Here is a 27,876-nt window from a genome sequence, read left to right on the forward strand (position 1 = left end):
GTTGGAAGGAAGAGAACATTAAAGTGGTCTACATAACCATGATTCTAACTGTATCAAAATATACACACAGAATCTGGATGGTGCTGTAAAATACTAATGGTTGCAGGGTGGGAATAGGAGTGTATCTTTCATTTTTGTGTCCAGTTTTCCACTGGACAGAGCAAGTTTTCAGCTCATCTAATTCTATTTCAGGACAGCCTTCTGCCTCCTGAAGAAAGGCAATGAAAGAATCCTAAAGAAAGGCAATGACAAAGAGTGTTCAAACTACTGCACAATTGCTCTCATCTCCCACACTAGCAAAGTAATGCTCAAAATTCTCCAAGCCAGGCTTCAACAGTACGTGAACCGTGAACTTCCAGATGTTCAAGCTGGATTTAGAAAAGGCAGAGGAACCAGAGATCAAATTGTGAACATCCCTTGGATCATCAAAAATGCAAGAGAGTTCCAGACTTCTACTTTATTGACTATGCTAAATTCTTTGACTGTGTGGGTCACAACAAACTGTGGAAAATTCTTAAAGAGATGGGTATACCAGACGACTTTACCTGCCTCCTGAGAAATCTGTATGCAGGTCAAGAGGCAACAATTAGAACCATACGTGGGACAACAGACTGGTTCCAAATCAGGAAAGGAGTTCGTCAAGGCTGTATACTGTCACCCTGCTTATTTAACTTATATGCAGAGTACATCATGAGAAATGCTGGGCTGGAAGAAGCACAAGCTGGAATCAAGATTGCTGGGAGAAATATCAATAACCTCAGATATGCAGATGACACCACCCTTATGGCAGAAAGTGAAGAGGAACTAAAAAGCCTCTTGATGAAAGTGAAAGAGGAGAGTGAAAAAGTTGGCTTAAAGCTCAACATTCAGAAAACTAAGATCATGGCATCTGGTCCCATCGCTTCATGGGAAATAGATGGGGAAACAATGGAGACAGTGAGAGACTTTATTTTTGGGGGGCTCCAAAATCACTGCAGATGGTGACTGCAGCCATGAAATTAAAAGACACTTGCTCCTTGGAAGAAAAGCTATGACCAACCTAGACAGCATATTAAAAAGTGGAGACATTACTTTGCCAACAAAGGTCCATCTAGTCAAAACTATGGTTTTTCCAGTAGTCATGTATGGATGTCAGAGTTGGACTATAAAGAAAGCTGAACGCTGAAGAATTGATGGTTTTGAACTGTGGTGTTGGAGAAGACTCTTGAGAGTCCCTTGGACTGCAAGGAGATCCAACCAGTCCATCCTAAAGGAAATCAATCCTGAATATTCATTGGGAGGACTGATGCTGAAGCTGAAACTCCAATACTTTGGTCACCTGATGCGAAGAACTGACTCATTGGAAAAGACCCTGATGCTGGGAAAGATTGAAGACAGGAGAAGGGGACGACAGAGGATGAGGTAGTTGGATGACATCACCAACTGAATGTACATGAGTTTGAGTAGACTCCGGGAGTTGGTGATGGACAGGGAGGCCTGGCATGCTGCAGTTCATGGAGTTGCAAAGAGCCAGACACCGCTGAGCAACTGAACTGAACTGAACTGAACTCTGCCTCCCGAAAGGAGATGTACAAAACATAGGACACCAGGTGGCGCCAGAGATATTTCATCAGAGGACCTCTCAAGGACCCTGCCTCTTGATGGAGCTTTTCCTCCTTGGATGTCAAGTATCTTTGTGGTTAAACCTGCAGGCTGAACAACAGCTTACCTGCAGAAATTCAGTGCTGGATGGAGAGCATGACATCCAACAATGGTACGGATGAGGAAACTGAGGCCAGAGAAGGACAGTGGCTTCCCCCGTCAGTCACCAAGTAAAGAGAAGTAAAGCAGGAAGTAAAGCAAAGTAAACCTGCTTCCTGGTCTATGCAGCTCAGACAGCCTTTCCTGACTCTGGAGTTGAAGGCAGCAGCAGTGGCCTCCAGGGCTTTCCCTGGGAGGTGGGGGGCGGACCTGAGAAGCAGGTGCTAGTGGAGGTAGAGGGAAGTGAACTTAGGTCGTGGACATAATTGTTCAGCTGTGACTCTGAAAGTGGTGGAAAACACAAAAGCTCGGGAAATCTGATAGAAAAGAGTCGAAAATGTCCAAAGGATACAATGGCAACCTCTCCTAATTGCTCTCACCGTGACCTTGGCTCTGTGCCGTGTATATGCTTGCCTGCATTTATTTGTTCATTTATTGTTTATGACAACTCTAGGAAATAGGTACTACGGAGCATTCTTTTTTCCCTTTCCCCCCTTCTCAGAAATGAAAAGAGAAGTTCAGGAAAATAAAGAGAGCCAGGTGAGAAGTGAATTCTCTGACCACTAGGCCTATCAAAGCCTCCGGCCTCTACACTTTGCCTTTCCTCCTGTTTCATGGATGAATGATCCCTGCTCTTGGCGAAAGCGCCCTCCACGTGTGGACTGGACCTTAGCATGTTTACCTACTCCAGGAGTTGGTTTTGTAATTCTCTTCCTTTTCCTCCTCTGGCATCCTCAACTGCTCCCTTTCTAGTGGGCCACACTGCCGTCAGCATGCAAATATGTCATCAAGTTGCCATCCTTAAAAAGCCTCTTCTTGACCCTATGTCATCGCCACCCCATTTTTTTTGCTGTCGCTATTGTTTAGTCGCTGAGTCATGTCCGACTCTTTTGTGACCCCACGGACTATAGCGTGCCAGGCTCCTCTATCCGTGGGGTTTCTCAGGCAAGAATACTGGAGTGGGTTACCATTTCCTTTTCCAGGGGATCTTCCTGACTCAGAGAGTGAACCCATGTCTCCTGCATTGGTAGGTGGGTTCTTTACCACTGAGCCACCAGGGAAGCCCACCCTGTCTCTTACTTCCCTTTATAGCCAAGTTCCTTTATAGAGTGTAATATACTCATTGTTGGTTCCCTGGTGGCTCAGATGGTAAAGAATCTGCCTGCAATGCAGCAGACTTGTGTTCAATCCCTGGGTTGGGAAGATCCCCTGGAGAAGGAAATGGCAACCCACTCCAGTATTCTTGCCTGGGGAATTTCATGGACAGAGGAGCCTGGTGGGCTATAGTGGACAGAGTTGCCAAGAGTCAGACACGACTGAGCAACCAACACTTTCATACTCATGGTCTGCATTTCCTTTCTTCTTGGTCTCCCTGAAAACCAGTCCCATCCAGCGACTCTCCTGTCTTGATGCCACCAGTTCCTCCCCTTGTCAAGCTCAGGGTCAGTCCTCAGCCCTCTTCCTCCCTGACTTTTCATTACCATTCGATACTGGTGTTCATCCTTTCCTATGGAAAACTCTGCACATGGCTTCTGGACCCTCATGGTCATTGGCTCCCTTGCTGGCTACTTCTCATTCTTCTTTCTGGGATCTTCCTCCGAGGACATCCTCTGAAGAGGCCAGTGACCCTAATCACAGTCAAGAACTCAAGAGGGGAAACAGCAGTTCTCAAATCCTGTATTAGAAAGTTTGGCAAATAAAGTCATCTCCATCACTGACTTTCATTTAAGTTTCATAAAGTTTCATTAAAGTTAATGAGGAAGAAGGTCTTGGGTTATGCATTAAGGATTTAAAAACAGAGAGGAAGGAAGCTGCTTAGCTTTCTGGAAGCAATCACCTAGAGAAGCCCGGGGGTCCAGGGTTACGTTAGAACATCGCTTGTGCCCACACATACCATGGCAGCTGAAAGCATGGTTGTTTGTTCCTTGTTCATGATGAAAGAAAAACAAATTTTCCCTTTCAGAGGGAGCTTTCCATAATTGCACTTCCCGCAAATTGAGTACTGGAGGTTGTAGGTACAGGAAATAGCATAGAAGGACAAGCTGAAAATGTAGTTGCTATTGGGCTTTTAATAGTCACTTTTAAATTTTATTTATTTTTAATTTTTAATTAATTAATTGTCACTTTTGACAAAGTTGAAGAAGTTTCTATCCTAGACCATGGGTTATCAGAGAAAAGGGGAAGAACTAGCTGTGTCTCAGGTGAGAGGAGGCTGTCGTCCTGGGCAATGAGAACAGGGAGTTAGGCTTCGCCAGGGTGTGGCCAAGGGGCCTGGAGGCTTGCGCCGGGGCACTGGGCGGCCTCTTGAATAAGGTCGGGCCCACTTTCACAAGTGGGCTGGTCATCCTCTGGTGGCTTAGATGGTAAAGAATCTGCCTACAGTGTGAGAGAGCTGGCTTTGATCCCTGGGTTGGGAAGATCCCTTGGAGAAGGGAAAGGCTACCCACTCCAGTATTCTGACCTGGAGAATTCCATGGACAGAGGAGCCCAGTGGGCTACAGCCCATAGGGTTGCAAAGAGTCGGACATGACTGAGCGGCTTTCAGTAGGGGGAGGGGCAGCAGACCCCTGAGAGTTGGAAATGCACCCCCCCCCCCCCACTGCACCACAGTGTCCTTACAGAGCAGACCAGCTGGACAGATGTCAGAGCTGGGCTGTTTGTTCCTTCTCCTCTGCCCCTTTCCCATCATCCCTGCACCGGGGTATTTTGCAATATCATGCCAAGTGGGTGACCGCTGCCCAATGTCACTCCTGGGCTCCTGGTGAAGGGTGGGGTCATCCTGGGGGCTGTGGAACAGGTTTGACCCTGGGCAGGGTATCCTAGGCTGAGGTTTGAGTCTTAAGGACAAAGAGAAATTAGCCAAGAGCAGAAGAGAGTTCCACGCAGAGGGACCAGCACATTCAGAATCGCAGAGTTGGCAGAAAACTCATGGAACTGAGGATTCAGCGGGCTGCAGAAATAGGGTGGATGCGGAGAGTGGAGAGAGGTGAGGTGGAACCCGCCTCCCTTCTCAGCTCCCCCGTCCTGCGCTCACACTGGTCCCCTCCCCACTCCCATCAAAGCCGCTCTGTTTCAACCCTCCTTCCCTCCCAGCCTTATGTGTTGGGAGCCTACAGTGCACCAGGCGTTTCAGTACTTGGTACCGGAACCATCTCCGGTTACATGCCTGTTCCTGCCTCTACATCACTACAGCCCTTACGATAACCTGGGTGCCGTAAACGGAGGGAGTGGCGGTAACAGTGGATCGGCAGAGTGTCCATCCAGCCAGGACTGATGCTCACCTTAGCAAAGCATCCTGGTCTTTCTGGCAGTACTGGCTGAGTGCCTTTCATGGCTGTCAATACGATCATGTTCCTTTTACAGATAAGGAAAAGAAGACTGTGAGGAGTTAAGCCATTTGGCCAAAGTCCCAAAGCAGAACAGTTGGAGATTTCGACCTAGGCTTGTCTTGGAAATACAGCTCAGGGGTAGAGCATCTGACGGCAGACCCAGGCTTGTCTGAATCCAGCATCTGACGATTAAGCACCTGGGCTCACAGATGAAAACTTGAAAGCCTGAGGGCTGACGGTGGCCCGGCACACACTGCAGGCCCCCTGAGCGGCTGTCTGCTTTCAGGAACGAGGCAGGTCTTGAGGGCAGGGAAGGTCCAAGGAGGACTTGCAGGGCGGGGAACGTTCTGGAGCTGACAAGCCAGCCGGCTTTCCAGGGTCCATGCGGGCAGCCAGCCATGGGGCCCGGGGCCCATGCTCACCAGGCCAGCAGCCTCCTGGAGCTGGCTTCTTGGGAAGGACACAGCTGGTGAGTCCCCCGGGCGTGACCATTCCTATCGCTGTTCTCCTTCCAGGTCTCCCGCCTCTGCTAAGAGTAGGGATGCTTCTCTGTTCCCAGCTGAAACAACAAAAGTCACCTGAGCCTCTGCCTTTTCCAGAAATTCCTGACGAGGCTGCCAGCAAATGAGTCAGTGCCGGGACGGCCGTGCTCACTGAGAACCAGCCTGGGTGGAGGAGGCCTTCCACCAGCCCGCGTGCCCTGCTCGCTGAGAACCAGCCTGGCCGGAGGAGGCCTTCCACCAGCCCGAGTGGGAGCAGGCTGGAGCAGACACGCAGCCCTGGGGGGCCCTTGACCCTCCAGTGCGGGGGCTCCAGATGCCCCGCCGGGGGGTTGGCCACGTGGGCTTGGTGACTCCCAGGAGGGTGGAGCAGCAGACTGGCTGGGAGACGGCTTGAATCTTCCGCTCAGCACCAAGCACGGCCCTGCCCTCCTGGAGGGTGGACCCTGTGGCCTTTACTCATATCTTTTCTTATTCCACGGAGGACATGAGGCTGGGCTGCTGTTCCTTTTGTTGACTTAAAAAATATTCATGACTTAAAAGTTGGGAATTAGGTTTTATCTGGTGGGAATTTTTAGGACTTCATGCCTGGGAAGACAGCATCTCAACTAGCCCTGAGAGAACTGCTCTGAGGAGCTGGGAGTGAGGGGATAGAGGGGGAGAGGAGCCAGGTTACCTAGAAATTTGCAACAAAGGGCAGGTAATCTGAACGTCAAAAGTATTTTTGTGAATTCCAGAAAACCAAGTATCTCAGGTTAAGGAATGTAGCACTTTTCTGTGTATGGAAAGATGCAAGAGTCTGGGCTCTCTAAAGCCATTCCTGTCACACGTATATCAGCTGTGGGGCCAGGATCCTGCATTTTTCCACGTCCTGAGCTCCCTTGAGCTCACTGTAGGGGGTGGCTGCAGTCCGATGGCTGCTAGATCACAGGTATTCTTCTCCTTCCTGAGTGCCCTTGCTGCTGCTGCTAAGTCACTTGAGTCGAGTCCGACTCCATGCAACGCTATGGACAGCAGCCCACCAGGCTCCTCTGTCCACAGGATTCTCTAGGCAAGAACACTGGAGTGGGTTGCCGTTTCCTTCTGCCCACTGAGTGCCCTTAGGGCTCACCAGTTCACACGGAGGACTGCTGCTGCATTCGCCGATGACTGCGACATCCTTGTTTACTGATACGGCAGGAAACATTCCACTTCTTGATTTCACTCCACTTCTCGATTTCACATGGGCAGCCTGGTCCCAGCCCCCGCCATTATGGGATTCCAGAAGATTCTGACCACGCATCCTGCTAGGGGCCTGTCCCCAGCGACCACATGGGGCATGGCTGTAGTGTCGGTTTACCACTGGGATTCCTCCCACACTCCCTCCCCATCCCAACCCTCTCCAATTCTGCGCTCGCAGGCACCCTTTCTATTTTTGAATTGATGCTTTTAAACTGTGGTGGTGGAGAAGACTTCTTGAGAGTCCCTTGGACAGCAAGATCCAACCACTCCATCCTAAAGGAGATCAGTCCTGAATATTCACTGAAAGGACTGATGCTGAAGCTGAAGCTCCAATACTTTGGCCACCTGATGCGAACAACTGACTCATTGGAAAAGACCCTGATACTGGGAAAGCTTGAAGGTGGGAGGAGAAGGGATGACAGAAGATGAGATGGTTGGATGGCATCACCGACTCAATGGACACAAGTTTGAGTAAACTCTGGGAGTTGGTGATCGACAGGGAGGCCTGGCATGCTGCAGTTCATGGGGTCGCAAAGAGTCAGACATGACTGAGCAACTGAACTGAACTGATATAGTTACAGGTTTCTTTTTACTTTTTATTTGCAAGGAAAGGGGAGCAGTTCTTCCATGTTGCCCCATTAGCCCCGGGACTCCTCACTAGTCTAACTGCCCGTTCAGCAGTGAGAGTGCACAGCACAGGCTTCCGGTCCTGGCCCGTCACTCACCAGCTGGTGACTGAGTGAGCCCGTCCCTTTCCCCAGGCCCCCGGTGGGGTGTGGGGACTGCGAGCCTCAAAAAGAGAGGACGGGGGAGGTGAGCAGAGCAGTGACACCCACACTGATGTGGGGTTTGGAACGTAATCCTCGGCAAAGAGGATTTCCACCTCACCCATGCCGGGGCACAGGCAGCCTGACTGCTCGGAGAGACAGTACAGAATTCCGGGTGAGAAATAATTAGCTTCTATCTACCAGATGGGCTTTCCAGGTGGCGCTAGTGTTAAAGAACCCACCTGCCAATGCAGGAGATGTAAGAGATGTGGGTTCCATACCTGGGTCGGGAAGATCCCCTGGAGGAGGCCACAGCAACCCACTCCAGTACATTTGCCTGGAGAATCCCATGGACAGAGGAGCCTGGCAGGCTGCAGTCCATGGCGTCACAAAGAGTCAGACACAACTGAAGCGACTTAGCATGCATGCACGCACGCACCTACTAAATAGCACAGGGAGCTCTACTCAATGCTCTATGGTGACCTAGGGAAGGAAATCCAAAAAAGAGGGACTGTATTGGCTCAGATGGTAAAGAATCTGCCTGTAATGTAACAGACCAGGGTTGGATCCCAGGTCAGGAAGATCCCCTGGAGAAGGGAATGGCTACCCACTGCAGTATTCTTGCCTGGAAAATTCCATGGACAGATGAGCCTGGAGGGCTACAGTCCACGGGGTCACAAAGAGTCAGACACGACTGAGCGACCTGACACTTGCACTTTCATAGCTGATTTACGTTGTTGTACAGTAGAAACTAACACAACACTCTAAAGCAACTATACTCCAATAAAAAAAAAATTTTTTTTAAAGAAATAACTAGAGTCTAGAAATGGCAACCCAATCCAGTATTTGTGCCTGGAAAATTGCATGGACAGAGGAGGCTGGCTGGCTGCAGTGCATGGGGTTGCAAAGAGTCGGACACAGCTGAACGACTGAGCACACAGCACAGCCCCGGCTTTATGTCAGGCTGTGGGACCTGGAGCGACATGCTCACCAGTGACGTGGACAACAATGTCCGTTCGCCCTGTAGATGGAAGGCGGGTGAGCCAAGGAAGCTGTGAGGCTGTGTGGATGGAAAACCCTCTCGGAACCTAAAGCTCTGTGTGTATGTCTGCACACCTGGAGCCCGCTCTCCTAGCTGTGCTTGCCCACGGCGGCTTGTTTTCCACATCTACCCTCCGGCCTGGGAAGCCATGGGCTCAGGAGGATGATTGGCTGTCCTGCTGCCGACTCACGGGTGAGGGGTGTGACCTGGGAGCTGGTCAGGGGCCGGCAGGCAGGTGCTTCCTCCAGGGCTGCAGGCACACCCTGCCCGCTGGGCCAGCAGCGAGGGGACCGCTGTTCCCGGACTGCGCTGCTCTGTCTGCACAGCGCCCCACTTGTCCAGGTGAGGCCAGGCTGGCACTGCCAATGCCTGTCCCAGCCCAGAGACGGAGTGGTGACAGGCTGGGGGTGGGGTCACCATGCCCCAGCATTCCCTTTCTGGGCCCCTCTCTGGACACCTACTCTTCCGGCATTGTGTGTGTGTGTGTATATTTTGGGTGTTTTTTTGCTCCTTGGGTCTTTGTTGCTATGCACAGGCTTTTTCTGGTTGCAGAGAGCAGGGGCTCTCTACTTTTGAGCTGCAGTGCTCGGGCTTCTCTTATTGTGCAGCACGGCTCTAGGGAACAGGCAGTTGCCCCATGTGGGCTCTATAGTTTCGGCTTGCGGATTCCAGAGCACAGGCTCAATAGTTGTGGCCCACAGGCTTAGTTGGGCATATGGGATGCTCCTGGATCAGGGATCGAACTAGTGTCCCTCGTGTTGCGAGGCGGATTCTTAACCACTGGACCGCCAGTGAAGCACCCGTGACCACCATAGTTTCATCTGAACTATGCTAATCTGCCTCTTAAAAATGTATGAAAGTGAAAAAGTAGAAGTGTTAGTTGCTCAGTCATGTCTGATTCTTTGTGACCCCATGGACTGTAGCGTGCCAGGCTCCTCTGTCCATGGGATGCTCCAGGTAAGAATCCTGGAGTGGGTTGCCATTCCCTTCTCCAGGGGATCTTCCCAACTTGGGGATTGAACCTGGGTCTCCGACATTGCAGGCAGATTCTTTACCATCTAAACCACCAGGGAAGCCCCCTCAAAATACAGAACACCTCACAAATTTGCATGCCATTCTTGACCAATGCAAAAAAAAAGATCATATATCGTATTTCTTTAGCCCTCAGTGTGGACCACAGGGAAGGAAGAGGCATTTGGTTTTGTGATATGAGTACAAAATCTGGGTGGGGGATTATAAACTTGGAATTCAGAGTCCAAATGCCTGGTTTCAAATTTCAGCTCTACATTCACTGGCTATGAACACTAGTTACTCTGTCTGTGCTTCTGTTATTTCATTTACAAGACAGGGTTGCTAATACATAGTAGGATTAACATGTAAAGTACTTAGAACCACGCTTGATGTATAATTAAGATTCGGCTCTAATCCTCAGCTATTTCTGACTAGGCTTGAATCCACCTAGGTTTCTCTCTAACTCCAGTACTTTGGCCACCTCATGCGAAGAGTTGACTCATTGGAAAAGACTCTGATGCTGGGAGGGATTGGGGACAGGGGGAGAAGGGGACGACAGAGGATGAGATGGCTGGATGGCATCACCGCCTCGATGGACGTGAGTCTGAGTGAACTCCGGGAGTTGGTGATGGACAGGGAGGCCTGGCGTGCTCCGATTCATGGGGTTGCAAAGAGTGACTGAACTGAACTGAACTGAGGTTTCTCTATCTCACTTGGAGAAAAGCTGGGACCTCTTTGGACCTCATCTACAAGATGCTGGCCCATCTTTAAGTCCCAGGAACCAATACCTGTCCCCTACCAATTTGTTCATATTATCTGACATTTGAAAAGTTCCTCGGTTTGAAAACATCTTGCTTGCCAAACTTCATTTGTTAAATAATAACCTACAAGTCATCAAGGTTTCCATCAGGCTTCATAAAATACTAGGAACAGCTGGCCATGCTCCTTACTGAGAAATCCTGGATGAGGTGAGGTAAGCCCGGAGGGACCACCCCTCCCACTCCAGTCATATGCTGGCACTGCCACGGCAGGAAGCAAGTGCCTTCAGATACTTCTAGCTCACTGAACAGGGAACCAAGTCAACTCTGAATGAGAAGATGCTCTTGGAGTGTTCCAGTGCTCTGGTTATCACTGTGAGAGGCACTCATTCTAGCCAAGTTACATTGCTGGTGTTTAGTCACTAAGTTGTCCCCGACTCTTTGCAACCCCATGGACTGTAGTCCACCAGGCTCCTCTGTCCATGGGATTTTCCAGATAAGAATACTGGAGTGGGTTGCTATTTCCTCCTCCAGGAGATCCTCCTGACCCAGGGATCGAACCTGCGTCTCCTGCTAGGCAGGTGGATTCTTTACCACTGAGCCACAGGGGAAGCCCCCAGCCAAGTTAAAGGAAGGCCTTATCCTGCTTCCCTGACAGTGATACACTTTGTGTTCAGAAACTCCAAGAGTGAGTTGTGGCTGGGGAAGGCCATTTTTATGGTGGCTGATGCTTGGGTCTGATGAGTCCTAAATCATAGCATGGTTGAAAATCTCTCTCGTGTCCCTAATCACCTAATTCTTATTTTCCTCTGAAACAGTAATGTTGTATATTTTACAGATGAGGAAACTGAGGCTTAGCAAAGTTAGAGGATGTGCTGAAGGTCACAGAGCTAAGAATTAGCCAAGTGGGACTCGAATCTAGATATACTGCTCTGTCTTCAACAGCTGCTGGCGGTAAACTGGCTCTCAGGGGGCCCCGCCCCACCCTGGCACCCAGGTGAACCTTGGGAGGCCTCAACCTGAGTGGCTTTGTCAGGCTGGGTGGAAACCTACCTTGGATGTCGTCGTTGAACATGCAGTACTTGTTGCGGTATTTGTTGAGAAGGCGGAAGGCGTTGGCATTGGCAAAGTCCTCAAACTGGATGAGGCAGTTTATTCCAAACCTGTGGGGAGGGAGAGGAAAGGGCACGTGATTGCCTCCTCAAGCTGGTTCCTGGCAGGTGTCAGCCTGTCCTGGGGAGGGGGCGGTGCAGGCCAGGGGCTGAGGGCACGGCTCACTCTTGGGGTGCGTGCCACTTGGCGGGCTTCTGGACTTCTGGCTCTGCCCGCCCCACTGGGGAGGAGGATGGGGAAGGCAGAGGGTATGTATGGGACCTGGAGGCCAGCCAAGCACATATCATTGTCTCTAATGTGGGCTGGTGGGCTTCCCTGGTAAAGAATCCACCTGCCAATGCAGGAGACACGGGTTTGATCCCTGGGTCGGGAAGATCCCCTGGAGGAGGAAATGGCAACCTACTCCTGTATTCTTGCCTGGAGAATCCCATGGACAGAGGAGCCAGCCTGGCAGGCTACAGTCCACGGGACTGCAAAGAGTCAGACACGACTGAACGACTAAGCATGCTGCCTTATTTAAAATCTACACTAGAACTGCCTCCTAGATTTCAAGGTCAGAAAGAAGGTTGTGTTTCCTAAAAAATGACTGGCCTGGTGACCCGTGCTTCCTGTTAGCGCTGCGTGTCAGGAAGCCAAGAGCTGACTTCTGCCCTTTCACGGCAGGTTCCTTAAGCCAAGGCTCCCTGCATGTGCATTCTCTTGACTCCATTCTGGCTCTTGGATCCTGCTTTTTTGCGTTGTATTCTGTCTTCTTGGAGTCCTTCTGGAAGCAAGTGTGATGTGAATTACTAAAAATGACTTAATCCATGAGCCAAAAGAGACATCATCTCATGGGTCAATTTGTGACTGACAGCATCTGCAGTCCTGTTCATTGAGAAAAAATGCCCTGATTGATCTATATTGGGGTGTCTGGGCACAAGAGAAGGAGAAATGCCTGCTAGTCCCAGTTGTGTGAACTGGAGGCCTGGGATCAGCTTGGGACCAGCTGTGAAAAGAAAGACGTCTGCCCTTGCGGCTGGGCACACGTGGTGGGTGTCCTGTGCTGTCGAGGCGTGTGTCTGATGAGGCTGGGTGCTGTGCGGGGGGGCGGAACACTGAAGTGGCCCAGAACACACAGTTTCCAACCTCAGAATTCTGTGCGTGGCTTATCCTTCTTTTTTGTTCCAGAAAATTTACCCACTTTATTAACACATTGCGATTGCTCTACATTTTATCATGCATGCTCAGTCGCTTCAGTGGGGTCCAACTCTTTGCAACCCCATGGACTGTAGCCCGTCAGGCTCCTCTGTCCATGGGATTCTCCAGGCAAGAATACTGGAGTGGGTTGCCATTTCCTTCTCCAGGGGATCTTCCCAATCCAGGGATCGAACTCGTGTCTCTTTCTACATTGGTGGGCGACTTCTCCAGCACTAACACCACCTGGGAAGCCCACATTTTACCATCTTACGTAGAAAACACTGGAAATACAAGCTACTTTGTAAAACGAAAGACGAACATTGAATCCAAAGATAAGCTATGCTTTACACAATAGACTCTTATCTTGTGGCTAGTATTAAATCTTAAATACCTACTTCTTTTGTTAAAATGATTAATCTACATGTTCCTAAATTACATCTGCATTACAAACATGGCTCAGTAATTTTCAGAAACTGTTTCTAGAGGCTTGTTCTAAAAGGAGGTGCACAACCAGAAAAGGGAGAAAGCAAAAATAAGTATGGTAGAAATGCGTGCTCCTACGTGGTCCTTCCAGAAGCTTAGTGAGTTAGGGCTGTTGATGGGGGATCTGGAGACAGGTTCATGTTACTGAGCTGAAATGGAGAGGTGGTCACTTGCCAGTCCGTCAGGAGGGTCAGGAGGCTGGTGGGCTGCAACCGAGTGGTCTTATACCTGTCACTTCACTTCTGTGTTAGGCCTCAGTTTGCTGTCTGTCGACAGGCACCATAATACCTATCTGGCCAACTCTGGTGGGCTGTTGTGAGGGTTCAGAGCTGGGGGTGATTTGTTTATTCACTCATTTTTGGCTGTGGTGGGTCTTGGCTGCTGTTTTGGCTGTGTTGGGTCTAGTTGCAGTGGGCGGGGGCTTCTCTAGTTGTGGGGTTCGGGCTTCACACTGTGGGGGCCTCTCCTGTTGCAGAGCTCGGGGTCTGCAGTGCAGGCCAGCAGCTGTGGTGCTCAGGCTCGGCTTCTGCGTGGCACATGGGATCTTCCTGGACCAGGGATCCCACCCGTGTCTCCTGCACTGGGAGGCAGATTCTTTAACCACTGAGCCCCCAGGGGAGCCCTGGGGGTGATTTTTGTTTTTTTAATTTATTAAAAATTTTTTTGATCTTTGGCCACACTGTGCTACTGGCAGGATCTCAGTTTCCCGAGCGAGAATTGAAGTCCCTGTAGGCGATTTTTACATTGTAAGATGCTAAACGTGTGTCACCCTGACCACAATTCTTATTTCCTGTCACAGAGCAAGTGCTGCTGGGGGCAGGGGTGGGGAGCTAGCCGTGTCTCCTGACTCACCATCCCTCTTCTCCTTGTACAATGAATATAAATGTTTTTTTTTTTTTTTAACGCCCTTCGCTGCATAATTATAATGCTATGCTCGCCAAACCAAAATTTACTGTGAATTTTTGCTCAGGGTGTGAATTTCAAGTATTTGGATGGGGACTGGGGAACAGAATGTCTTTGGTGGCTGGTGACATTTTGATATATAGCGTCCTCACAAGACTGCCAGTGTTGCTCCCCCACTAGCCTGGAGCTAAAATGCTGAAAAGGTCAAACGGCGAAACACTGTGATACACGTTCTCCTTTCTCTCCCATCTCTCTTTCACACACACAAACACAATCTGACCTTTAAGCAACCCCCCTCTTAGGTTAAAAAAATAAGGCAAGGATTAGAAGTAAATGCCTGGGTTCAGTACCTTATTCCTCTTTCATGTCAGATTCAGTGTCACATAAAAGAACCTTCCCAGGCAGCAATCTGATGAGATATAGGGTACAATCTCATTCATTCAGGTCACTTTAATCTAACTCGGAATTGGGCAAAAGGCTATGTGAATTGCCCATCCAGTAAACTAGTTTCAGAGTTCCTGGACCTCCTTGGATTTAAGGGCCTCCAGGGACCCTGTCCACCATGGATACCATCCCCATGGCTGCTCCCTGGACCTTTCGTCACCAGGAGCAGCTTCCACACTGCCTGGATCAGCCTCTGACCACGGCCTTCCCTTCCACATCTCTCACTGCCACTGTGCCTGTTCTTCATCTCCAGTGAGACCTGTGGACCTGTTACCATTCCCCCAGTCCTTCAGTATTTGTGGCACATAGGCTTGGTCACTCCGCGGTATGGGGGATCTTAGTTGCCTGAACAAGGATCGAACCTGCGTCCCCCACATTGCAAGGCGGATTCTTAACCACTGAAACACCAGGGGAGTCCCCTGCCAACTTGTTAAACTGATTAAAAGCCATTTCAAAGTGAAGATTTAAAAAGCTTCAGTGGCAAAAGCACTTCTCTCAATTCCTCCATGTAGATCCAAATACAGGTAATGAGTGGACCATCATACCAATTTCAATGTTAATGATAATATTCATTAAAATATTTCTACCAACAGCAGCAGTAACAAAAACAGCTAATGGTTACAGATGGAGCTGGGCATCTGGTTGAGTTCTTTAGAAGCATTATCTCAACTAATCTTCCCATGACCATACGTGGTAGGTGTCCTTTCAGAGAAGCAACTCTCAGCTACAGGATGGTCACTTACTTGCCCCGGGGCTATTTATTCTCCTGCAACTGAAAAGTGGTGGAGCTGCAATCTGAACCTGGCTCTGTCTGACTCCAGAATTTAGATTTCACAGCAATATGATTTTTGTAAAAGATAAAGTAGATGTTAGATTTCTTTTGACACTAAACTGGGAAACAGGAAAATCGTGTTCTCTTTCTGACATAAACTCGGAGTTTTGGGTGAGTCCCTTTCTCTCTGGGTCTCAGTTTCTGCTCTGAGAGCCTTAGGGGAAGAAGCAGGAGCTACTTAACATAGGGTTGGAATAGATACACCGGGGGCTTCACTCAGATAGATGGTTAAGTCCAAAGTGGGGTGGTCTGACCATTCCTGCTGAGGGTCACATGTGACAGGAACACCAGTGTCCCTGAGTCTTTTTTGAGCTGGCTCAGAGCAGACCATCCTAGTGAGCAGGCCTGAGGCAGCCACCGTCCAGGTCGTAGGGCAGGGGCTGCAGCAGCCCCTCCAAGGGGCCCCCGCTCAGACCGCCTGCTCAGGGCCCTGGGCAGTTCCCTGATTTTGGTGCCAGCGGCGTGTCACTGGCCTTCCACCCTGCCAGAAGCTGGCCCTCACCGGGGAGGTGGTGGTTTATCTGTCCCCTTCTGCACTTGTGAACTCTTCACCCTGAAGCCCTGGCAGGGATTGAGGAACATCTAATGCTTCTGCGATGGATGAAATTCCTGCGATGGAGAAACAGGCGCATCCCCAAGCCACACACAGAGCTGCCCAGACTCCTCCATCCTGGGGACTTCGCTGGGAAATGGCCTTGGTGCTGCCAGGGAAGGCACGCTAAGGCTGGGGCTCATTTAAAGACACAAGGCTGATGGGTGGATGTTACAAGCGTTTTTCCCTCCAGCCCTCAGGCAAGAGGAAGGCTAAAAACGGCAGCTTGTGCCTGGGAGCCCTAGGGAGCTGAATGCAACAGTGAGAGGAGGCCACGCCAGGGCCCACAGAGCGGTGGACCTGCTACCTGGGCTGCGGGGTCAGGAGATTCTCAGGTGGCTGCTCCTCCCCTGCAGCCAGCCAACCAAAGTCAGCTGGAGAGATGTGGTGAGAGCCAAACATTCCAGGGGCTGCAGACCCGGTTTCTTTGCTCCGTAGGTCAGGACCTGCCATTCTTTTAAACACCTGGGGCTGACCTCTTTCAGGCCTGAACAAACACAGGGGACCTGGGAAGAGCAGGTGGATTTGCTCAGCCTGCCCCCAAACAGATGACTAAAACCGACCCCTCACATTTCCATGGGAGCCCATTCCATGCCCCTAACAAAACAAACACACATACACACACAAAAGACTTCCCAGGGGAGTGCACTCAGAGGACATCAGTTACTCACCGGGGAAAGCTATTTCTTCTGTTTATTTTGTCCTTCCAGGAATTAGAGCTGACAGAATCACGAAAGCACTAGATCTTGGTTTCTATTTTACCCAATCCATTAAATTCTAGTCCCTTGAGATGCTCTCAGAAAGAGGTTACAGGGCTCAATCCATCTGGGAAACTCTGAATGTTCATGTAACATGTACAATGTATTATATTAAAGGCTCTGAAAAGTCCTGCATTAAGAAACCTGTTTAACTCAGCATTTTCTAAACATATTTCACTACAGACCTTACCGTTCTGGTGCAGCTTGACAGACATAGCTCTCTGCAGAAAGAACTCTGTACTGGGGTTGGGGTGTGTGTGGGGGGATGAGTGGATTCAAGGCAAGGCCATCTCTCCCTGGGATTCCTGCAGTTGTTACTTCTGGCCAGGGTCCTATAATAATGGATCTCACCTCCAGCCTTATTCCCCTCCTGCCAATCCATCTACTGTTTCTAAACACAAATTCTTGCACACCATTTCTGTTCTGAAAATCCTTACAGGTCTCCCATTGCCTTTGTGTTCAGACTCCTGAGATGGCATTGACTTGGTCCCAACCTTAATGATCACCCCTGCTCATGTCTTCCAGCACTGTGGACATATTTTGCAGCTTCCCAACCACTGTGGACCCTTGCACTGTTTTATGTCTTTGCTCAGATACCTAGGAGACCTCCTTTTATCCTGGCCAACTCCTACTTAAACAGTGAGGCCCTTATGAAAGGTCATGTCTTCGAGAAAGCCTTCCCTGATCCAGCAATTTCCTTACCCGGGGCGGCAGAAACTCTTCTGTGTCTGGGCTGCCTTGCTACACTGGGCGCATCTGTTAGCACACATCATGTTGCATCACAATTATTTACAGAGATTTCTACTTTAATTATTAAAGGAATGTATTGGGCATAGGGTCCTCCTTGTGCCAGGAACTCTCCGGGGTATGATAGAAATATTCAGTTCAGCAGACATGTCTAAGGGGCCCGCTGTGAACCAGGGACTGTCTTCCCTGCTAGATGACCAAGGCAAGTTCAAGAATTTCAAGTTTGACAGGGACACAAGAAAGTGAAGAAAGCAGTGGTGACATCCTTTGACAAGGGCGATAATGAAGGTATGTGCTGGGTACGTGGGAAGTCTCAAAGGGAGCAGACAGCTGTGCTGGGGCAGGCAGGGAGGGCTTCCGAGAGCAGGAGATCTGGAGGTGCGCCCCGGGGCAGGGCAGAGGTTCCCGGCAGACTCGGCAGGTGGGGTCAGGCGGGGAGAGCGAAGGGCGCCTCAGGCAGAGCGAACAGCACACGCGTGTGCAGTGGTGGGGGGCGTCCTGGAGCTGAAGGAACGTAACCAGAGCTGGAGCTCGGGAGGGGTGAGGACGGGGAACTTGGTGGGGGCGAGGCTGGGTGGACTCTGGGGGCCGCCCTTTACAGGCCTGTGGAAAGAGCCTGGACCGTCTGGGCGCAGTGAGGCCTACTGAGGGGCTGTAGGTGGGAGAAAGTGGCTGCTGTGTTAGGACATTCGAACGGGTGACGGATGGACAGCTGTGCGTGTGTACCAAGCGGGGAGCGAGGCCGAGAACGGAGCCCCTGGCACAGCTGCAGCCGGGGAGCGGCGAGGAGCGGGGAGAGCCCCCTGTGCGGCAGGGTGAGCGGGGGCCCGCAAGGTAGAAGGGGGCCCGCAGAGCAGCTGCCCGAGGAGCCTCTACCGAAACAACGGCCAGGAAGTGTGGGTGCGGGTGAAGCTCGGATGACTCGTGCACTTAGCCAGAGCACGTTCAGCGGAGAGGAGGCGGGAGAGCCATTCTGCACGTTCAGGAAGAGGCTTGGCTTCAAAGGCAGGGAGACAGGCCGGTGGCGGGTGTGGGACGCAGGGACGGCCTCGGCTTTGATGGGAGGTCTGCGTATGGGACGGAGGGGCCAGCAAGGAGGGGAGACGCGAGGGGCAGTGACGGGGGTCGAGGGTCTGAGGAGACGGGAGGAGGCAGGAGTCAGAGTCCAGCTGAAGAGGGAAGAGGACACGGTTCCTCCTTCTGGGACCTCACAGCCTGGCGGAGGGACAGAGACGAAGCTCTCACCCCGAAGCTCCACCACAGACCCGAAGAGGGGCTGACGCACTCTGCAGGGGGTGGTGGGGAGGGATTCAGCAGGAAGACAGGGAAACGAGTCTGCAGGTGAGAAACGGAAAACCACAGATTGGAGAAAGGGGGACTATGGCGTCGGAAAACGAAATCCCAGTGGAATTAGGCATGAATGATTACCTTCAAAGACACGAAGGACCATTCTGTGGACGGGAAATGAAGTAGACTTATCTTTTGTGGCCTTAAGGGAAAAAACAGAGCCGATAGGGGGAGGTCAGAAATCCAGAGATTGCAGGGCCGTAAAAGGTAGAGAGCTCAAACGCCAAGACGGAAGGAGGCTGTCCCTGGAAGCGATTCCAGGCTCCTCGGAGCTCCGCTTGGCGCTGAGGCTGTGGAAGGGGCTCCAGGCGCGATGGCAGGGGGCTGGGGGTGTGTGTGCAGGCCCTTCCCTCCCTGGTCCCACCCCGGACGGTCCTCTGGCGTGCCGGCTCTGGCAGCCAGACTGGCGGGCTCCTGCGGCCGCCGTGATAGCCTGATGGGGGAAAACTCCCACCGTGTAACAGCACAGTCACAGGAAGCAGCAACTTCTGAGCAAAAGTGCCAGAATAATGTGTTCGTTCCGTGGTCACTGATCTGACGGCAGTCCCAGGCCAGACAGAAAAAAACAAAAATCTCCAGGAACAGTGTGGACTTCCTCCTCAATTTCCCCGTGTGTCTGAGTTCCTGGGCAAACAGGCAAATGGCGCCAGAGAGCCCGGGGCTGGGCAGAGGATGGAGGCTGACCTGCCGACCTCTCGACCTCTCGACCTCTCAGAGGTCAGAGGCCAGACCTGAGTGCTTCCTCCAGAGCACACGGCTCACTCCCCAACCTCCTGCTCTTCAAGCCCAGACACCTTCCCAGCCACCATCCCATGGGCTGACGTGGGACATCGGCTCTGATTTGCCCAGACTGTACGTTCGAACCGTCCTGGGATAACGGGACATCCTTCGTGAAGATCCTCGGATTACTCTGGTCCATCCTGATCTCTCTGTTTGGGTGTACTGCCATAGTATCTGTACCATACAATCTGTCACACAGCTATGTCTTGGACTTCCTAAGCATCTAATGAACTGTCCCTCTCTCACATGTGTCTTAAGTCACTTCAGTTGCTTTGCAACCCTATGGACCATAGCCCGCCAGACTCCTCTGTCCATGAGGATTCTCCAGGCAAGAATACTGGAGTGGGCTGCAGTGCCCTCTCTCATGAAACTGGCTAAATTCTACCCTGAATGAGAGCCTGGGGTGGAGGACAATAAGGCCACAAAATCCAGTCTGTGTTTGTGGGCTTGTGAAACTGCTGTGAGTCAAAGTCAGGGAGGGAAAGAAGGGCAAGATTAAGCCAGGGTAGGGGACAGCCTCGGTCCAGGCAGGCCCGGGGCAGGGTCCCTTGAGGGCAGGGAAGGTGTCTCACTCCCCACGTGGCGCACGACTGCTGAAAACAGGAGCTGCAACTGACCGCCTCTCCTGTGCCCTGCTCCGAACAAATCTGCTTGAGACATCTGAGTGAGAAGACCAAACCCACCTGTGGCCGTTTGCCCGGGGCCCTGGGCTTGCCCCGCTCAGCCCTTGCGGGTGAACAAACCGAAGCGTGGATGGTGCCTGCCAGAGAGCACTGCCCCTCCCAGGGTGCCCAGTCACACGTAGCCCACGGGACACCCCGGTCCCCGGGGGCCTGCTGTCCCCTTCCAGAGGCCGCTGTGGCCAAGAATCTTTGTATCATAATAGCTCAGTCCCGTTCCTTTACCCCAGGATCCAAGTCAATGCAAATAAGTCCACAGGCAGGAAAGGGCTTTCTAGTGAGGCTGGGAGAGCCAGCAGCAGAGACTGGAGAAAAATACCACTAAGTGTGGAGTCAGATGCGTTTGAGGTGGGCCTAGATTCTTCCCTTTCTAGCTGGTGATTTTGTACAAGTTGTTTAACTTTTCTGAATCTCAATTTCTTTATCTCTCAAGGTTGCTGTGATAATTAAAAGTCAAGCACCCAGTACAGAGAAGATTCTTTGGAAAAGTGAGTTGCTAGCTCTTTCCTACGAAGAAAGTCATAACTTTTAACTCCATCTAAATGTCCCAGGCGTTTGATCACCTTATTCTCCCATCAACCTCAACTGACACTGCAGGCAAAGCCATTAACTAGGTGGGTGTTAAATCTACACAGACTCAGCAATAATTATTTAAGCATATTTCTATTTTTCCCCAATTAAAAACTTCTCGAGAGACAAAGGATTAATTTCCAAAATATACAAGCAGCTCATATGACTCAATACCAGAAAAACAAACAACCCAATCAAAAAGTGGGAAAAAGACCTAAACAGACATTTCTCCAAAGAAGACCTACAGGTGGTTAACAAACACACGAAAAGATGCTCAACATTGCTCATTATTAAAGAAATGCAAATCAAAACTACAATGAGATATCACCTAACACCGGTCAGAATGGCCCTCATCAAAAAGTCTACAAACAATAAATGCTGGAGAGGGTGTGGAGAAAAGGGATTCTTTGCACTGTTGATAAGAATGTAATTTGATAGAGCCACTCCGGAAGATGGTATGGAGAGTCCTTAAAAAACTAGGAATAAAACCACCATATGACCCAGCAATCCCACTCCTAGGCATATACCCTGAGGAAACCAAAATTGAAAGAGACACCTCTATTCCATTGTTCACTGCAGCACTATTTATAATAGCTAAACATGGAAGCAACCTAGATATCCATCGACAGATGAATGGATAAAGAAGTTGTGGTACATATACACAATGGAATATTACTCAGCCATAAAAAGGAACACATTTGAGTCAGTTCTAATGAGGTGGATGAACCTAGAACCTATTATATAGAGTAAAGTGAGTCAGAAAGAGAAAGATAAATGCTGTATTCTAACACATATATGTGGTATTTAGAAAAATGGTACTGAAGAATTTACTTACAGGGCAACAATGGAGAAACAGACATAGAGAATAGACTTATGAACATGAGGAGAGGGGAGGGGAGGGTGAGATGTATGGAAAGAGTAACATGGAAACTTACGTTACCATATGTAAAATAGATAGCCAACAGGAATTTGCTGTATGGCTCAGGAAACTCAAACAGGGGCTCTGAATCAACCTAGAGGGGTGGGGTGGGGAGGGAGATGGGAAGGAGCTTCAAAAGGGAGGGGATATATGTATACCTATGGCTGTTGAGGTTTGACAGAAAATAGCAAAATTCTATAAAGCAATTATCCCTCAATAAAAAATAAATTAATTAAAAAAAAACTTCTTGAGAGCAAAGTGTATTTCTGACTCAGTGAAAACACTGAGCAGTGACGGTCTCAGCTAAGAGGGACTCAGTGAGTGAACGCTCCTTGAGACACTGGATTTAGAGCTAACATTCATGCTCTTTACAACCTTTCAAAATTAAAACAAAACCTTGAAACTTTGTCTGTAGCCTGGATGCCCTAAATTGAGGGTTTTTCCTTTGTATTGTTTAAAACCACCAGGAAAAGCTTGGAGCCAGAGGCTCAGTTTTTCCCCTGGGGCCCGACAGGACTGGCTGGGTTTGCAGTTTGTAGAGAGGCCTGCAGGGACATCAGTCCTGGTGAAGGATGGGGCAGCTGGTCCACTAGCCATTGGGCAGTTAAGGAGGAAGAACTGAGAAATGCCACCCAAGACCCAGATTCTGGGGAATTTTCCCCACCACCAAAAAAGAAAATGATAACTGATATAAGTGGTATAAATATATTGCTTTATAGTAATGTATCAAGTCAACAGGCTGTAGGCCTTAAACTTATACAATGTTACATGTCAATTACATTTCAATAAAAAGAGAAAATAAAAAAGAAGGCGCCTCCCTTGCTGAGGGTGGCTAGAGAGTCTGGAAAATGGGAGTTGATGGCTGATGCCTCCATCGCCTCCCTGATATTGAGGATGGGTGGGTCATTAACGCTGCCTTAGAACAAGGTGGAGAGAGGAGACACGGATATGTGAAGCACTGATAGACTGGTTTCCACAGACCTTCCTCCCCTTTGTCCTCCTTGCCTGCTGCATCAAGGAAATGTCTGGAATAGGTTGGACAGTCTTTTCTTTCATGTAGAAGAAAAGGCGCAGAGATTCTCCAAGTCAGAGAGTAGGTTCTGGAGTTAGACCACCTGGTTCACAGCTCGGCTTCACCACTGTTAGAGGTGTGACCTTGGACAAGATCCCTAACTGCTCAGTACCCCAGTTTCCCTGTCTGTAAAGGGTGCCCTCATTCAATAAATGTTTATTGAGAGTCCATGCTGTAACTAGGCATCGTTCCGAGTGCTTGAGATACAGCAGTGAACCTAAGAGACGAAGATCTCTCCCTGGAACTTACATTTTAGTGGGACAGGACAATAACTGTATCTACTTACTAGGATTATTTTGAGTATTACTTGACTTGATGTATGTGAATGACTTTATCGTCCGCAGAAGCCTAGATCAGACTAACACTCACTTTACCAGAAGGTGAAACCTGGGATGCTTGCTTGCTTCTTTGCTTCTTTAGTTTTTAAAAAATGCAAGGAACTGTCTTTGAGAAAGAATTGCTGCTTAACTCATTATTTTAAAAGAAATCCATTGCTTTTTCTAATTTCAAAAGAAATGCCTGCACACAATCAAACATCATAGAAATGACTGACAGTGAAAATTCTGGCAACCTCATGCTTTAACTGTAGTCACTGTTAATGGCCTGATGCATGTACATGCAGGTATTTTTTTCCTTTACGTAACTTACCTTTTTTTTTTTTTTTTTAATTATTTACTTCTGGCTGCGCTGACTTTGCGTTGCTGTGGCCAGGCTTTCTCTAGTTGCAGCAAGCAGGGGCTACCCTCTAGTTGCAGCGTGTGGACCTGTGGTGCCGGCCTCTCTGGTGGGGCACAGGCTCTCGGGCTTCAGCAATTGCGGCACATGGCTCAGGGGTTGCAGCTCTTCGCATCCAGAGCACGGGCTCATTACTGGGGCACACGGGCTCAGCCGCCCTGAGGCATGTGGGGTCTTCCCAGACCAGAGACTGAACCGGTGTTCCCTGCATTGCAAGGCTGATTCCTGACTGCTGGACCACCAGAGCAGACCCCATCACTTATCCTGACAGAAGCATTTGTTTTTAGGATTATCCACCCCCCATTTTATTAGATTCAAACACATTAAAAATCAATGTGCTTGAGCCTAACAAAATGAATGCAGTAGAATAAAAGAGACTGCATGATATGCGTGTGTGAATGAGTGAGACAAGGAGAAGGAGACACAAAGACAAAATGAGAGCAAATGTGCCACAGGGATGGGGTTGCCTAGAACTGCAAAATCCTCTCTGGCATGCAGTGATGGGGCTCAGATTTGGGGGCTCCAGTCTTCTCTATCCTTTCTTTCCCTTGAGAGAAAGGCTCTTTTCATCAACGGCAGCTCAGAAAACAAAAGTCTTTCCTGAGTAGAACACCTGGTCTCCCAACTCTTTTTGGATCGCCAGCAGTAGGAAAGAAGGGTCTCCGATGTGCCGGCAGGCAGTGATTTTTAAAGATTTGGGTTTTCTGATGGTGTCTTGAGCTAGCCCTGGTGTACTCTGCTGAATTTCTGTGACTCTGTTGTTCCTTTTCAGAAGTTTGAGCTGTTTCTTTTTCAAATCTGCTTGCCATTTTTTAAAGTACTGTGTACTTTCCCTACTACTTCATTCTTGTAAAGCATATCTCTATTCCACCCCAGTGTGACCGCTTTACGCCCTCAGAATGCTCCTCTCCTGGGGCTCTAACTCTTCCACTAGCTTCGGAACTTCCCGCACGGTGGCTTGCTTCTGTGTGGCTTACTGTGAATCACGAATTTGCTTCATTACGGAATTGCTTTTCCCTTCAAGGAGTTCCACCAGCATGGCTGGTGGGCGTGTCACTACAGAGAAGTTTGTTTTCCCTCTGCGAGGTCCTTCAGCCGTGTCACTGGTAGGGGGCACTTTCATACCCACTTCTTAACTTGGGAATTTCTGCATCACGTGGATATTAAAATTGTGGACTCTCAAGTCCACATGTGGTGAGACTCAGTGTTTGCTTTCTTCCAAAAGAAAGCGATTCCTCTCCTCCCTACTTCACCCCGACCCCCAGCTCCTTGTTATTCCCCTGGGGTTGGTGAGCAGATCCCATTTCTTCTTCATGTAAGGTCCAACCATTCAAAACTTGCAGTTTTCTGCATCTCAGTTCCAATGTTCTGCCTTGTATAGGCCTCAATACTTGACCCCGCCTGGGTGTATGGACCCATCTCCAGGTCTGAATGATGAGAAGAAAACAGCCGTGAAAATGGATGGATTTTCAAGGTTGGGGAAACAGCAAGGATGAAGGCTCTGCAGCTGTAACAGACATGACCTGTGGAAGGAGGAGCAGGAGGGTCGGTGTGGCCGCAGCTGAGGGAGCAAGGGAGGGTGGAAGGGGACAACGTCATCAAAGGCTTCCTTCCAGCTCCAAGAGCAAAACACAAGGGATGCTATACGTGTGGTCCCTGAAAAAGTCAGTATCAGTGGGCTGACCTTAAAATTCAGTGATTTCCTATCCTTGGGCAAGTTTCCGGTTCTCATTTCTGTACTGAGAAATGTGTCCCACAAGAATATTTTCAGTTCTGCATGGGGCAAAGCTCTCAGAATGGTGGGTCTGTAAGGCCCACCCCTAAGAAAGGCAATCCCTAAGAAAAGCAATCCCAAAGAATGCTCAAACTACCACAGAATTGCACTCATTTCACATGCTAGTAAAGTAACGCTCAAAATTTTCCAAGCCAGGCTTCAACAGTATGTGAACTGTGAACTTCCAGATGTTCAAGCTGGATTTAGAAAAGGCAGAGGAACCAGAGATTGAATTGCCAACATCTGCTGGATCATCAAAAAAGCAAAAGAGTTCCAGAAAAACATCTATTTCTGCTTTATTGACTATGCCAAAGCCTTTGACTGTGTGGATCACAATAAACTGTGGCAAATTCTGAAAGAGATGGGAATACCAGACCACCTGACCTGCCTCTTGAGAAACCTGTATGCAGGTCAGGAAGTAACAGTTAGAACTGGACATGGAACAACAGACTGGTTCCAAATAGGAAAAGGAGTCCATCAAGGCTGTATATTTTCACCCTGCTTATTTAATTTATATGCAGAGTACATCATGAGACACGCTGGGCTGGAAGAAGCACAAGCTGGAATCAAGATTGCCAGGAGAAATATCAATAACCTCAGATATGCAGATGATACCACCCATATGGCAGAAAGTGAAGAAGAACTAAAGAGCCTCTTGATGAAAGTGAAAAAGGAGAGTGAAAAAGTTGGCTTAAAGCTCAACATTCAGAAAACAAAGATCATGGCATCCGGTCCCATCACTTCATGGCAAATATATGGGGAAACAGTGGAAACAGTGTCAGATTTTATTTTTTTGGGATCCAAAATCACTGCAGATGGTGATTGCAGCCATGAAATTAAAGGACACTTGCTCCTTGGAAGAAAAGTTATGACAACCTAGACAGCATATTAAAAAGCAGAGACGTTACTTTGCCAACAAAGGTCCATCTATTTAAGGCTGTGGTTTTTCCAGTAGTCATGTATGGATGTGAGAGTTGGACTATAAAGAAAGCTGAGCGCCGAAGAATTGATGCTTTTGAACTGTGGTGTTGGAGAAGACTCTTGAGAGTCCCTTGGACTGCAGGGAGATCAAACCAGTCCATCCTAAAGGAAATCAGTCCTGAATATTCATTGGAAGGACTGATGCTGAAGCTGAAACTCCAATACTTTGGGCACCTGATGTGAAGAACTGACTCACTGGAAAAGACCCTGATGCTGGGAAAGATTGAAGGCAGGAGGAGAAGGGAAAGACAGAGGATGAGATGGTTGGATGGCATCACCGACTCGATGGACATAAGTTTGAGTAAACTCCGGGAGTTGGTGATGGACAGGGAGGCCTGGCGTGCTGCAGTCCATGGGGTCGCAAAGAGTTGGACACAACTGAGCAACTGAACTGAACTGAAGGCCCCCATAACACTGCGCTGAAACAACTACAGAAAACAGAGCTCTAACCCACACATATTTACACGGATACACAGAATGCCTCTCTGTCAGGTGCGGGTGGGGATGGGGCGAGCTAAACTGAATAGGTGAAAGGACTGATCGCACATACCAGACATCTGAAAATGGACATGGCTCACAGCCACGCTGCCAGGGCTGTTGTTTTTATTTCCTAAGAGTAGCAGCTGGGAAGAGAAATTGGGGAAGAGAAGGGAGGTATTATTGGAACAGTGGGGATGGATGAGTGGGGGACTACGGAAGAAAAAGATGGATATATTCATGGATAATTTAATTGAATACATGAATTCGGGGAGCACTAAAGCATGGCCTAAAGGACAGTGACTTTGGAAACTGCCTCAATTATTATTGTTATTCATAATAGCAAACATTCATGCTTACTATTACCCAGTTATAACATTTACATGGCTTGTCTCATACATTCAGCAGAAGCATTCTACAAATTAAATATTAAAAATGCATCTTGGAAGTGAGGACGCTGAGGCACAGATAAATTAAGTAGTTTGTTAATAAGGGGCAGGCGAGAGGTTCAAACTCACACATTATAGCTCTGGAGGTAGTGCTTTTAACCACCATTGTTAGTGGGAGGGGTCTTAATGAAGGGCTTCCCTGGTGGCTCAGACAGTAAAGAATCTGCCTGCAATGCAGGAGACCCACGTTGATCCCTGGGTCAGGAAGATCCCCTAGAGAAGGGAATGGCTATCAAACTCAGGCATTATAGCTCTAGAATTAATGCTTTCAATAACTATTGTTAATGGGTGGGGCCTTAATAAGGCCCCCTTTCTTTTTATATATTTTTCTTTTTTTTAAATTTATTTTTTAATTGGACAAAAATTTCTTTACGATGTTGTGTTTGTTTCTGCTGTACAACAATGCAAATCAGCCATGATTATACATACACTCCCTCCCTCGTGAGCCTCCAGGCCCCCTTTCTTAGAGGGCTAGTTACACTTTGTAAGCTTCAGTTTCCTCATCCTGTAAAATAAAGCTTGTAACAGTAGCCACCCTAGAGGGCTGTTGTGAGAATTAAATGAATTAATATTGTATGAGAGCTCATATTAGTCTGTGCATAGAAGGTAATAAGTAAAAAAAATAGTTATTGTCATTTTATCATTATTGTTATCAATTCATTAATCTATTCTTTCC

The 27,876-nt window shown here is 49.1% G+C and overlaps 2 protein-coding genes across 9 annotated transcripts in view; both read right to left on the minus strand.

Annotated features, from left to right (window-relative positions):
• ME3 (malic enzyme 3) overlaps window positions 1-27,876 on the minus strand; it is a 220,785-nt gene that overhangs the window by 13,490 nt on the left and 179,419 nt on the right. For 7 of the 8 annotated variants that reach the window (XR_015157908.1, XM_086384724.1, XM_086384725.1 and 4 more), the window contains one exon: window positions 11,422-11,531. Coding sequence is in view for 7 of the 8 variants with exons in the window: in XM_086384724.1 (XP_086240850.1) it covers window positions 11,422-11,531 (110 nt within the window). In the remaining variant the exon portion in view is untranslated. Of the gene's footprint in view, window positions 1-11,421; window positions 11,532-11,884; window positions 11,969-27,876 lie in introns of those variants that run through there. The other variant, XM_086384730.1, reaches the window with a different exon arrangement.
• LOC147342551 (uncharacterized) lies at window positions 17,464-18,997 on the minus strand. The gene is made up of 2 exons (XM_086384736.1): window positions 18,845-18,997; window positions 17,464-18,751 (listed from the first exon to the last, which is right to left on the minus strand). The coding sequence occupies exons 1-2, from the start codon at window positions 18,864-18,866 to the stop codon at window positions 18,012-18,014; spliced, it is 762 nt and encodes a 253-aa protein (XP_086240862.1). The 5' UTR covers window positions 18,867-18,997; the 3' UTR covers window positions 17,464-18,011.

The sequence above is a fragment of the Bos grunniens genome, chromosome 29 (assembly GCF_055505025.1).
Source record: "Bos grunniens cultivar Pamir isolate PY7600 chromosome 29, Bosgru_T2T1.0, whole genome shotgun sequence".
NCBI classification, from domain to species: domain Eukaryota; kingdom Metazoa; phylum Chordata; class Mammalia; order Artiodactyla; family Bovidae; genus Bos; species Bos grunniens.